Here is a 13,374-nt window from a genome sequence, read left to right on the forward strand (position 1 = left end):
ATAATTTAAAACACAGAATTGTGAGAGACGGCATTGACAAAGGATTTTTCAATGTGGAAAATAAGGTGAATTTTTGACTTTCTTTCTTTTCTGCGAGGCTTATCCTTATCTCTTTTTCACTGGTAAAGAGTAGGTGGATTTATTCCTAATCATATTCTCTTATTATTTCCTTAATCACAATTCACGAAAAGAAATTGCTAAATCCTTCCTAAATCTAACCAGATCAGAGTTCAACGGTTTCATTTATGGATGAAGTCGTGCAACAGAAATCCGTACCACTGGTCAAGCCACCCAGTCCTTCCTAAATCAGGAAATTAAAAAAGCGTATTATCCTTGGCAATGATTAAAATTTCAAACAATCCTGAGTGAATTATAAATAAAAAAAAAAATGTTTTCTGGTTCTAAATTGGGTAAGGGGACGTCTCTATTATACGTTCAAGGGACAATGTTCCTCGGATTCAAAATAATGGCTTAAATATAATTTAATTTAATCACTTAAACTGCCGCTGGGCTGCTTAGTCTGATTTGTTGTAGTTCAAGTACTCACTTGTTTTATCCCTGTTAAGAAAAACTGCTGCTGGGCCTAGGGCACTGCCCTCTCTTTTTTTTTGGACTTTGTCTATGCATGCATTTAGGACACTTGTCTCCGTAGCAGACAAGTCAAACGAGCAAGGGTAGTTTCGTCAAATAAAGTCGACTTGTGGCCAGTGGCTGCCCCAGAAACGGTTAAAAGTAAAAGGACGTTCATAATGTCGGCACATAGCTTTCACGTGCATGAAACGGATAAACAGGGTGCTCTGACGATAACGCCCTTACTTATTAAGATCCCATGCGCGCACCATGTTCCCACTTCAAGCACAAAAATGAATCGCTTCATCTCCCGGTAAGCAACGTGGACGGCTCTTGTGATCCCACCTCGCATTACCCTATTGGCTAATGAAACACACCATAACCTCCTATCTCATGGTGATTGGTCCACGTCTCCCGAGACAGCTGGCCCCACTAATAATAATTATTACAATTAGGACATTACGGCAGTGGACAAGTAAATTAATTAATTATTATAAGATTAAAATCGTAACCTTAAAAGCCAAAAAAATAAAAATTGAGAAACACTGGACACTTGGCGCTTCTACCATGCCCTAAATTCTCGAAGAAGGAGGAACCAAAAAAACAGCAGACAAAATCAGAGGGAAAAATAATTTTATTAATAGAAAAAGGTAGAAGTAAATTATTTATTCAATTCATTAATTCTGTATTATTTTATTTATTTATTTTAAATTAAGAAGTAGGTTTTATTTGTAAGTGTTCTATGTTATTAATCAAGTTTAGTTCTGCATGATTCGAGGATTTTTAGTGCGTTTCTGGTCTATGTTTTTGAATATGATTCCCATCTGAAGTTGTTCATTTTTGTTTATTCATTTACCTACTGTAGTTTCTTGCTTTGGAAATGCCATATGTTAGGGTTTTGCATTGTGTTGAACATGGCAATGTTGAATTTCATAAATATTATGATATATTTTTATAAATTAAGTTTATTATATATATATATATTTTTTTTTTTTTTTTTTTGGGGGGGCGGGGGTGGGGGTGGTTTTATTTATAATTTGAGTGGATTCTTTGATTTTTTTGGTGAAAATTGTTAAGTTGGATTCTAGAGTTGAAGTATGGCAGAAGAGAGAAAATAGAGAAATTGAAAAGGAACGTTTGAGAGATTCGAGCGTATTGGATTCATTTTTAGCTGTTTTAACACTGTTGTATTCAGATTACGAAATGGGGACGAATATCAACTTCAACAACTTCACCAACGACCCTTCTTCGGACGCCGGTGGGGGAGGGGGCAGCGGCAGCCGCCCTCCGGGGAACTTTCCGTTGGCCAGACAGCCATCGATCTACTCTTTGACCTTCGATGAGTTTCAGAACACCATGGGGGGGATAGGAAAGGACTTTGGGTCAATGAACATGGATGAGCTGCTCAAGAACATATGGAGTGCAGAGGAAACACAGAACATGGTAGCCTCCTCTGCTAGTGGTGCCCAAGAGGGTCTGCAGCGCCAAGGCTCTTTGACCCTGCCTCGAACCCTCAGCCAAAAGACTGTGGATGAGGTGTGGAAAGACATATCCAAGGAATATGGGAATGGGAGTGGTATTGGAGCAGCTCATTTGCCCCAGAGGCAGCAGACTTTAGGGGAGATGACTTTAGAGGAGTTTTTGGTGAGAGCTGGGGTGGTGAGAGAAGATGCTCAATTAGCTGGAAAGGCTATTGCTAATGGTGGTTTTTTGGGTGATTTATCGAGGTCAGGGAATTATTCTGCTCAAGGAATTGGGTTTCAGCAGAATAGGGGCCTGGGATTGAACAATAATAATACTAATCAGATTTCTTTGCATTCCTCAAATTTGCCTTTGAATGTTAATGGGGTCAGATCAAATCAGGCACAGGTACAGCACCACCAGCAGCAACAACAGCAACAACAAATATTTCCTAAGCAGCCTAATTTGGGATATGTGACACAGATGCCTTTGCAAACCAATCCTGGAATCAGGGGTGGAATCGTGGGGATTGCAGATCAGGGGATCAACAGTGGTTTGATGCAGGGTGGAGCTTTGGGAATGGTTGGATTAGGAGGTGCTGCAGCAGGATCACCTGCAAACCAGTTGTCATCAGATGGGATTACAAAGAGTAATGGGGATACATCTTCAGTGTCGCCAGTTCCTTATGCCTTCAATGGAGGTTTAAGGGGAAGGAGAGCTTGTGGTACTGTGGAGAAGGTGGTTGAGAGGAGGCAGAGAAGAATGATTAAGAACAGAGAGTCGGCTGCAAGGTCACGGGCTCGCAAGCAGGTGAATATTTCGTGTGATATGCTATTTACCATATGGTACCATATTTAGAATATGACTTTACTGCTGTTCTAATTTCTACGTGCAAGCATGAAATCTGTACCTAATTCAGTTGAGACACATACCTAATACTGGTCCTATTTTAAGATTTTAAGAGTTAAAATGAGTCAGCAGTGTTTATCTATGCAATAATTAGATGAGCTTCTGCTACACTATCCTCTACTCATGATATTCGCTGCACAAGGGGAAAACGTGTACCAGGTTGAGTGAACAAAATAACCACCTTATTTGATTAACTTAAATACCAGGAAAATTGAGTTGCTTTGCTATGGATGCACTTTCAATGAAACAAAGGTAGAAGGAATATGGTTTCCATCCCCCTTTGTTTGTCTGGAGCAATGAATTTTTGTGAAACTGTCCTCCATATCACTTATTTTGGAAAATTAGTACAACGTCACCAAAGCTTTGGTTAAAAGAAAAAGAACAAGAAAACAAAGGCAAGTTGATCTTGTTATGGCTTCATGAATTTTGCTGGCCATTAACCTTCTACTTTTATAATCTATGGCCATGCTGCATGCCAAAACTTCATGAAAGATTATGCGGTGGAACGGTTATGTCATAGCTATCTGACATGAAAAGAGATGAGAAGTTTTGAGAAGTCAAGGTCATGAGAAGTTGTAGGAATTCAGTTTGTTGCAAGGTAATGGAACATTTGTTTTAAGGATCATAACATGAAACTGAACCTGTTTTTGGCCAAAATAAATGAAAAGTTAAATAAATTCAATACGTTTGCCTCAGTGCATTTTCTGACATGATCCATAATAAGTGATTGTATATTGATTTATCTTGATGATTAAAATTGTTATGAAATTGCTTATCAACGGACGCTCAATATTTTCTATTATTTCTTTTATGTGCTGCTGTTAGGCTTATACTCTGGAGTTGGAAACAGAAGTTGCAAAGTTAAAAGAGGAGAACCAAGAATTGCTAAAGAAACAGGTATTTTTACTTCTATCAGGCATGACTCCACATGCTTGCTCCTGAAAGCGGTGGCTTACTACAATTTCAAATACTTTTGCTAAACCATTGTTGCCTTTTGTTTGGCTGATGTAGGCGGCAATCATGGAGATGCAGAAAAATCAGGTGTGATTCTTATCTTTTGGGGTGTCGTTGGTGCCAAACAAATCTATCCCTCCTACCAAGCATGATTAACAATCTTGAGTATGTGTAATAACAAATACCTAATGGTTAATAAATTAAGACATCATGCTAACATCTTGTTTACTTTAACATGAAACCATAGTTATTAAAGGTGCGCCTTAGGCTCCAGGCTCCAGTCCTAGCGCCTCTACAGGAGAAAGGCGGGCAACATTCACCAGGCCCTCGCCTTATGCATCTAGGCGTGCGCCTTGTTCCAGGCGTAAGGCTAGAAAGACGCGCCTTTTTTATTTCTACATTCGGCAAGTACTTCCATCGACAAAAAGAACTACCACCCAACTTGAAATTTGTTGATCTAGAAGTTTTCAAAATTAGTATCGTTGGTAATAACTAGTCACCAAAATCTCATCAAACTAACATACTCAGGATTACAAACCTCTTATATTTTCATTTTCAACATTACCACTCATTATCTTTTTCAAAAAAAAAAAGTTAATACTCCTTTAGTTCTTAAAGGTGGGGGAAATGATGAAAATATTGATTTTTAAGATGAATATTAAGAGGATGAAGGTGTAGAAAAAGACGAAGAAGATATAGTTACTTTATAATTTCTTAACTTTAGTTATGAAAGATTAAAAGATTATTAAAGTTTTAATAATTTAGTACTTGAATGCTTATTTGTTATTATTATTTTTAGTTTTATGTTATTTGAAGTTTGGTGGAATATTCATATTTATTTTATTTTTTTTATTTTTATTTTTTTGCACCTCATCTCGCTCAGGCGTGCGTGTTGGCCTTGTGCCTTGCTCCTAGGCTCCAGGACTCCTTGGGGCCTTAGTGAGCCTTGAGCCTTTAATAACTATGCATGAAACCAACCATTCGCAATCTGTTTGGCCTTGCAAGAAGTCAGTCTTTGGCTAGTAAGCAGTGTTCTTTTAGTGCGAAGGAATTTCAATGTGAAAGTCATGATACAGGGAGTAAAATAATCAGACAATGTGATCGCATTTATTCACAGGCTACCCTTATGATTATGGTGTAGCTACCCAAGTTGGACTGTGTAATTAAAAATTTCAGTTGGTAAAATTATTTCTTTGAGTTGGGATAAAATTTCATGTGATTTGGTTTAACTGACCATGATTAGCTGGTAACCTGATATAGCCAAAAGGTTAGGAAGTAAATTAGATTGTCAGTTTTGGACACCTTGCTTGAGTTTCCAAAAGTACATACAATTGCCCTTCGGGTTTCTTTTGTCTTGATGAGTTTGGAACAATCAATACTCTTTATCTAGAAAAGCTTTTTTTCATCAATCCTTGGCTACTTGACATTTATAGCTATTCTAACCTTGCTTTCCTGTTAAAGTATCACCAAGTGAATCTTTCTCTGTATTCATCTTGTGCCTAATAGTTTTTCATAACATGTCTACCAGGGGATAAATCTCTAGTAAGCCTTCCTACTAGATTATGTTCGAGATTCATAAAACTGAAAGTAGAACCAATTTTCTTGGATTTTGCATATAGCTGCTTAAAAGGGGATCAGTCTCTGGTAAATGGTTATTTTATTTTATTTTTAACCAATGGTAAACTGTTATTTGACTTACTGTTCCCTGCTCTTAAATGACTGAATTTTGCTGAACTGGGAAAAAGATGAATGTAGTGCTGCCTAGCATAGACTCTTCACTGGATGGTCACTGCTGTTTGTCACAGAATGATATTAAAGCCATTCTATATGGAATTTGCTTAGACATGCCCTAGGAATCTGTTTTGATATATTACTTGATTGCAGTATGTGAATGTTCTGTGCACATCTGCTGGATCTCTATTTTCCCTTTGCAAAGAAAAATCAAGCTTACTATGACAACGATGGAACAATTGGTTTTAGACTTCAGTTTTCACCCTGTGGTCTCCTGTAGTTACACCTCAGAAACTTATTTAGACATTTTGTGCTGAAAGGATTTTATATCACATGTTGTGCTACAAAGTCGTAATCTACCCTAATGATTCTCTTTTTCTCTTTTTAGTATGAGGTTCCGGCTTTTGAAGAATTATGAAGTGAATAGCTGGATACATTTACAATAGCATTTCATAAGAATTTTTCTGGCAGAAATTGAAGTAATTTGGTGATATTATATAGGTCATGGAGATGATGAATCAGCAGCAGGGAGTTAAGAAACGGTGCTTGAGGAGGACTCAGACTGGCCCATGGTAAATTGCAAGAACAGAATTGTGATTATACAGTTGAAAATGACATATGTTAGGTGGCTGTATATATTTGGGAAACGTCTCTATTTCTGTAGATTAAGAAGGTGCGAGTGTTACAGTGGCGGAAATGAGAGTTTTACTGTTGTAGATTAAATCATCCAATATCTGTTGTCTATTTGCTTCTCTTCTGAACTTCTTGGTTAGTTATAGCAGTGGAAGGGAAGTAAATGCATTTTCTGTGAGTTGTAATTTCATATATGTTTGAAAGCATGTCCAGATCCCTACCATTTTTGGTCAAAAAGTTTTTTTATTTTATTTTATTTTATTTATCTTTGCCCATTATTTTATTTTGTGGAGATTTTGATTGTTGAATAGCTCCAGAGAGGGAGTAGTAGAGCCTGCATGCCTCACTTGTTCTTGGGGAAGGAATGCGATCTCTTACATGAGCTAATTCCATACTCTCCACAATGCATGTTTGCCTTTCCCCATCTAATGTTTTGGAAACAAATAAGAGCGATAAATTATTCTCTTAAACATGAAACTCTTAATTAATTTCAGGGTATCAACCTTAACTAGTTTTATCACTAGGCTAAGACATCATGTTCTTTAGTAATGACTATTGAGTATGAATGATTACTTATAGAATATTACCCCATGTATAAAACACCTATATTATGTGTCATGCGTGTGGACGCCACAATTGCCTGCCAAAATGATCCAAACAAATTGGATTTATACGGCCACTAGCAAACACTGCAGCAAGTTAGCATTTCTTAGGGTCTGTTTTGATATTCCTAGCGAAATTGTTATTGCAAAAAACATTTTGTTTTTAAGTATATTAATTAAAAAATATTAAAAATTAATTTAAAATTAAATTTAATAAACTCTAATTATAAAAATACAAAAATAATAAAACGGTTAAAATTTTAAATTAATGTTTTTCTGGAAGTATCTTTCATCCTTTCACCCACAACGCCAAACGGCTCTTCTTCCTTTCTCCCCTTATCTTGGGACTTGAGTTTCGGGATGCTTTTTTTTGTTTTTTTTATTAATATTGTTATTATTAAAAAAAAGACTTCTAATGGTAGCGTGATAATAGGATTTCAAGTTGATTCACCAGCACTGCTGTTCTATCAAAATACGCCTAACTTGCTCAAGCATTTACCAAGTGTCAAGCAGATAATGAGAACTACAACCTCCCCTGATAAGGCCACAAGATTTTATTTAGGTAATAAGGATCACCCTATTCCGATGAGATTCTTATTCCTTAGAAAAAAGGTAAGTACTCCCCAAAATAAATTATCACATAGTCCCTGAATTTTGACATTATTAACTCTTTAATCTCTATATTACTTTAGTCCATCCATACACTTCAAATACATTTAACCATTAGTTAGAATAGAAAAGACTTGATCTATTTTTTAAAATAAAAATACAGAGACTAAGTAATTAATAATATCAAAACTCATGGACCATATAATAATTTACCGTTTAGAAAATTAACCATGTTGAGTTCGCATGCATAACTGCATTACAAAATCGCACTATGGCGACCCAACATCAGCAATGCAGTGTTACAAATTGATACCGAAAGAACCCTGAAAAACTTTCAAAATTCATGGATTAACACCAGCAGCAGATCCAACAATTCACACCAGTAATTCAATCCAATCCCAACCTAGCAGGTAGCAGAAATGGATACTAATATGGTCACCTCTGGGCCCCAGGTTTTTAGTATGGATAACCAGAAGTGCATTCCGTGTCCTTCCAGGATATCATCTTCCTGCGATCCCTTCCTCTAAATGATCTGGCAAGAAGCCTACCACTAACAGGCTTACACATGCCAACATCAACCACAGAAGTACTCCTTTTTTCACATGGAGATGCATCATCCATTAAATAGTCAAACAACATTGCTAGATAGCCCACCTGATGAGATAAGATATAGTTTTCTTGATCCAAAGGTAGCATCCTTAGCATGAAAAGATTGACCTACATAGTATGAATGAGAAACATGAATTAGTAGCATTCCACAAAGAGATGATAACATCACATATGTAGCAATCAAGAGAACATAATCACTAAAATTACTTTAGAAGTGAAAAATATTTTCACAATGACAAAAGAATTAGAACACAGAGTTTAAGTGCTCCGGCAATTAGCATGCTCCATAAATCAATCCACTATTAAGGGAAAAATAATACAACCACCAATCAAACCTCACACATTCACAAACCTAATACACCCAATGGGTTTACCCTCTCAATTTAGTGCCCTCTCTAACACTCTCACACACTAACACTTCCTTTGGGAGGAGTGTAACTGTGTAAGAAGGTAAGGTAAAGTTTTTTAAAGTAAGATAAGGTAAGGTAAAATAATGAAAGGTAATGTATGATTTTTTCAATGTTATATTGTTCGGGAGGAAGGTAACGTAAGTGAAGATTTACTTTGGATCCAAGGTATGGGAAGGTGAATATTGGTAATAACTAATATTTGATTTAAAAACCTTCCCAACAACCCAATTTGGAGGGTTGAGTTTTAAAACCTCCAAAAACCCTCAAAAACCTTACCTTCCCCATAAAACCTTCCTCCCAAACAAGTCCATATGTCTTAATTACATTTATATATAAAAAAAAAACACCTTACCCTACCTCTAAAAACTTGCTCCCAAACGAAGTGTAAGTTGCTTAGAGAAGCTTATCTCAACTTCACTTGCACACCTTGCCATGAGACTTGGCTATTTATAGGCGGATAAAGCTTGTCTCCAAGCAATGTGGAGTGGGCACCAAGTATTAATGTAGAATACTTGGTCCCAACTCAAAGTAAGCTTCCTAGAAAGCTTTGCATTTCCCATCACATTTTTATTCTTCTTTTTATTATGGATTGGATCATAACAAAGAGATTATCAGGATGCAATCACATTGCTTTTTTGATATCAACCACCGTAAGATAAACTACATGATAAATGTGCTTTTTCTTAAATGGTTATTAAGACTGCTTCAAAATATGGAGAGAATCACAACTCAAGAAAATGCCAGCTTCCTTATTCCAATAACCTATTGTCCCAGTTGGTTAGCAGGGATGAGATACCAGAGATATGACGAACTTTTATTGCATTACTTGCATGCCTATTAACCCAGAATAATGTAACTAGAATATTATGGAAAAATCAAGGGCAAGATTCTCACAGGGAAGCTGGATATCAGTCTATCGGAAATCACATAAGGAAATGATCATACCTATTCTCATTCTCTAGGTCATAGAAAATAAATTTGATAATGCTATTCAAATAGCTTTCGCTATCTAAGACCTACTATGCTTACCTCTGCTTCCATGGCACGGAGTTCATTGCACCATTCAGAGCCATCACTCTCCACATGATTTTCTCCACTAGAGCTAAGACTCACAGCAAAAAGAGGAGGCCTAAGAGGATACTCCATGCTGATTTTAATCTGCAACAGCAAAAGCAAAGTATTTTCTTGTTAATAGTTTACTAATGGAAGTTCATGGCAGAAAACAGCAAAAGTTAAAATACCTTTGCTTCTAACTTAATATTCCTCCTTGTTAAGACAAGAGAATATTCTTTAACCCCATAATCCACCCATGGGTTTTCGACTATCTTATGGCAAGCTTCATTTTCTGCTTCTAGCTCGAGTGGTGCAAGCTCATCCAGATCACTATCAATGTCCAGCAAGATATCGGAATCCTCATCATGTTTCTTGAAACTTAGTGATTTCGCCTTATTAATAGGGGATATAATACTCTTTGAAATTAAAGCCAGCTGCCTGCTATGCTCTAGATTAGATATTTTTGAAGGAGTAAGCTTAACATCATTCACAATAGAAGCAACCAAGGATGGAAGCTCTCCATCTTCCCTAGCACTCTCTGACTCTTCCTTTGAAGTACCAGATCTTCGGTCCACATCAGCATCCATGGGTTCCTGAACTTGATCTGTGTCAATGACAGGCACAGATGAAGTCTGATTGGGTGGGGGCCCAGCAGGTGACCAACCATTCAAATTGCATAAGGGAGTATGTAAAGCCCATGGAACATTTTCACAATTCAAACAAGGCCATTTAAGCTTCACAAGTGAATCAAGCTGTTCCCTGTAAACCAATGAAAGAATTCCAAATTTTCAACATAAAACATACCTTTTCACAAGAATAAACAAGACATAAGGGAGCTTCCAAAATGAACATTAATAAAAAGATCTCGATTAATAAGCCAAAAGAGACAAAAACAAGTCATAAGAAAGTAGAGAAGATTGGAACTACAAAAGATTCATAACATTAACCACTTCATATAAGATAAAAGATGCCAACTGCAGTACTAGCCAAGTGAACAAAGCTGTAAAAGCTAATATTAGATTTGATCACATTGTTGCATCTACCCCCTACTAAATTGGCTAATCTTCTGCTAATGGTCCATGACTCCAAAGATACAGAAGTGACTCACACAAGAGCCAGCTGAGCCCTTTTCCGAGAACGAATTCTTTGCACGACAGTTTGCACCCGATTTTGTTGACGATATAGCGATAAACCAGATACGATAACTTCATTTTTTGTTGCTTCACTGTTTGCAGTTTCATGGCCACTAAGCAATGGCGCAATCTCAGGTAAGAAATCAATCCCTGCCAAATGCTGCGCCCACTTATAAGGACGTGAAGTTCTAGTTTCATCAAATGCAGGGGGATCTCCAACAAAGAGCTTAGCTGACTGCACCATCACCCACAAAAAATAAATAAATAAATAAATAAATAAAGAGAATGAAGAGATGATACCACAGGAGAAAGAGGTAAAGGTTAATAATGATCATGACCATAATCATCCATACCTGATGAGGAAGCTCAACACCAGTGTCATCAGGAAATAAGTTGCATAAGATGTTATTCTCAGGTCCTTCATGAGATCCCTCAACCCCAACACAAACAATATTCAACTTGAACAAGTATTCAAACTTCAAAGTGATAAGCTTTGCAGATTTTGGATCGGAAACCTCATCATCATATACATGGAGTATGATCTTAAGTGGATGAACTTGAAATACTCCTACATGGTCCAGACTCTCCTTGCTTGGAACCCTCTTTGGCCGTTTTCTCCTTCTCTGGCCATCATCTTCCTCGTCAGGTGCATCATCCTCCAACCTGGAACTCTCTACAGTGGAAGATATGCCTGGTCCATTTCATAACAAACTTATTTAGTTAGCTTCATTTCCTTTTTCTGCCTTTTTATCTATTTATTGTGTTTGGGGGAGGGGGGTTATGTAAATGATACAAGTCATTTTTCAATCAAAACACGAGTTGTAGTAACATAACATATAGTGCAACAGCTTGGTACAAGCAAATGGATTTCCTTACGTCACTCAAATATAACATTTTTCTAACCATTTTACACATCAAAGCAACCTTCTGTCAGCCATAGAATAAGTTATAACATCTTACCTGTATCTTTATTTGCCTGCTGACGGGCAAAAGCTTGAGCATCTTTCAGACTCCCCACAATCTCCAGATCAATATGTTCTCCAAAGGCTTCCTTTTGTGCCAGGAACTGTGTGTAAATCACATAAAGAGGAGGAGGAAGTAACTCTGCTGAGTTTTGCTGCTTTAATTTCTTTGTATGCAGAACCCCTAATTGGTTCTGTACAGGCAAGGATGCCTTCTTGAGTGATTTGAGGTGTGAGGGGAGACTTGATAAGAACTTCTTCCGGTTTGCAATGGTCTCCAACAAACTTTTCTTACGTTGTTCCAGTTTCTCATGAAGTTTGCACAGTTCCTTGCGCTGATTTAAATAATGCATTAGTATCTTGAATCTCGTTCATGAAGTTCTCAACACACACACACACACACACACACAGATTATACTATGTTTATTTTGCTAAAATCTTTCATAAAATCTAGGAGTGGAAGAAGGATATATAAAATTCCAATGAAAATAAACTATATTTTGAGCTGATTTTTAAAATACGTACAATGCACCAAGCATTAACTAAAAATTAGATTGGCCCTCGTAAATTTGAATTTTTAGAATGATTGAAGATCCGAAAATGAATAGCTATATGGCATATATTTCAATTTATAAACAACCCTATTAAAACCTTGCTAAGTTTATTTACAAGCAAATATCCTCATAACCTATTAGCTACCAACTGAATCGTCAAAAACAAAGAGGAAGAGCCTGTGGTACCTGGTGCAGCTCATAATTGAGCCTCTTGAGCATCAAATTATGTGAAGTATCGTCAGACAAAACAGGACCTTTGATATTTTCAGGCGCATCACGGAAAAATTCTTCTTCCGGAACAAGCTCAATATCAGGATATTTAGACTTGAAATCTTTACAAGCTTTTATAGCTTTAACATAGTGGCTCTTCTCATACATCAAATTATGAAGCTGCAAAGTCGTGAAATCCACCGGCGCCTTTGCACGTTCCGTCTCCGCTTTCACTCTATCCTCTTCCAATAGAATCGAGCGGTTCGCCTAAACACAGAACCAAATAAAACCCTAGATAAGAAAAAAAGGGGAAAACAGTGAAAATGCTAGAGAGGCAGAGAGATCGTTTCAAACCTGGCGGAGAGTGACGAAGTGGAGAAACATTTGGGTGACGAGTTCGCGGAGCTCCGATTTAGGCTTGTTTTCTTTCTTTATGGTGAGAATCTGGGCTACGATTTCCTCCACTGAGACTTTGCCTTCTCGCAGCATTTCGTAGGGTGACTTCCCATTCTTAGGCTGCGTTGTTAACTGTGCATCCTCTTCCATCGCCACTCCCTCCACTATCTCTCCGTCCTCCATACTCTTCTTCTCCTCAGTTGCTCGGGTGTTCTCTCTGGTCAAGGGCTTATTTTCTTCTCAATGAATTGGAGGGTAACAATTTTATATAAAATTCCTTCCTACCACAATTTCATTATATCCTTGATTAATTTAATATGACCAATCAGAGTGTCACATCATAAAATAAAAAAAATTAAAAATTACATATAAAATTTATATTAAATTCATATCTATAAATATTTTTTAAAAATTTAAAAATTATATTTTTTACTCTATAAAAATAAAATCATCATACCATTTAAAATAATCATATTTATTAAAATTTAGTAATTTCATGCCTAAATATATAAATATAAAGGCAAAACTAAAAGCTTATTCTTAGAGAGTTAAAAATAAATATTAAAAAAATTAAATAA

The 13,374-nt window shown here is 36.7% G+C and overlaps 2 protein-coding genes across 2 annotated transcripts; one reads left to right on the top strand and one right to left on the bottom strand.

The window, feature by feature from the left end:
- Positions 1–1,060: 1,060 nt before the first annotated feature.
- On the top strand, positions 1,061–6,464 carry LOC110643621 (bZIP transcription factor TRAB1). The gene is made up of 5 exons (XM_021796078.2): positions 1,061–1,220; positions 1,766–2,841; positions 3,766–3,837; positions 3,952–3,981; positions 6,127–6,464. The coding sequence occupies exons 2-5, from the start codon at positions 1,774–1,776 to the stop codon at positions 6,199–6,201; spliced, it is 1,245 nt and encodes a 414-aa protein (XP_021651770.1). The 5' UTR covers positions 1,061–1,220; positions 1,766–1,773; the 3' UTR covers positions 6,202–6,464.
- Positions 6,465–7,640: 1,176 nt separating this feature from the next.
- Positions 7,641–13,027, bottom strand: LOC110643619 (THO complex subunit 5B). Its single transcript, XM_021796077.2, has 8 exons — positions 12,755–13,027; positions 12,377–12,667; positions 11,635–11,971; positions 11,028–11,365; positions 10,650–10,909; positions 9,730–10,300; positions 9,518–9,646; positions 7,641–8,186 (listed from the first exon to the last, which is right to left on the bottom strand). Exons 1-8 carry the CDS (start codon positions 12,977–12,979, stop codon positions 7,926–7,928), a joined length of 2,412 nt encoding a protein of 803 aa, XP_021651769.2. The 5' UTR covers positions 12,980–13,027; the 3' UTR covers positions 7,641–7,925.
- Positions 13,028–13,374: the final 347 nt, after the last annotated feature.

Source organism: Hevea brasiliensis, chromosome 12 (genome assembly GCF_030052815.1).
Source record: "Hevea brasiliensis isolate MT/VB/25A 57/8 chromosome 12, ASM3005281v1, whole genome shotgun sequence".
Classification (NCBI taxonomy): Eukaryota; Viridiplantae; Streptophyta; class Magnoliopsida; order Malpighiales; family Euphorbiaceae; genus Hevea; species Hevea brasiliensis.

Excerpts from the sequence above, each read along its gene's own strand:
- LOC110643619 (XM_021796077.2), bottom strand. The coding sequence starts at position 12,979 with ATGGAGGACGGAGAGATAGTGGAGGGAGTGGCGATGGAAGAGGATGCA. Across the intron at positions 11,366-11,634 it reads GCAGGCAAATAAAGATACAG|GCATATCTTCCACTGTAGAG; the intron begins GTAAGATGTTAT and ends GAAATGGACCAG. Across the intron at positions 10,910-11,027 it reads GTGTTGAGCTTCCTCATCAG|TCAGCTAAGCTCTTTGTTGG; the intron begins GTATGGATGATT and ends GTGATGGTGCAG.
- LOC110643621 (XM_021796078.2), top strand. The coding sequence starts at position 1,774 with ATGGGGACGAATATCAACTTCAACAACTTCACCAACGACCCTTCTTCG. Across the intron at positions 3,838-3,951 it reads AAGAATTGCTAAAGAAACAG|GCGGCAATCATGGAGATGCA; the intron begins GTATTTTTACTT and ends TGGCTGATGTAG. Across the intron at positions 3,982-6,126 it reads TGGAGATGCAGAAAAATCAG|GTCATGGAGATGATGAATCA; the intron begins GTGTGATTCTTA and ends GATATTATATAG.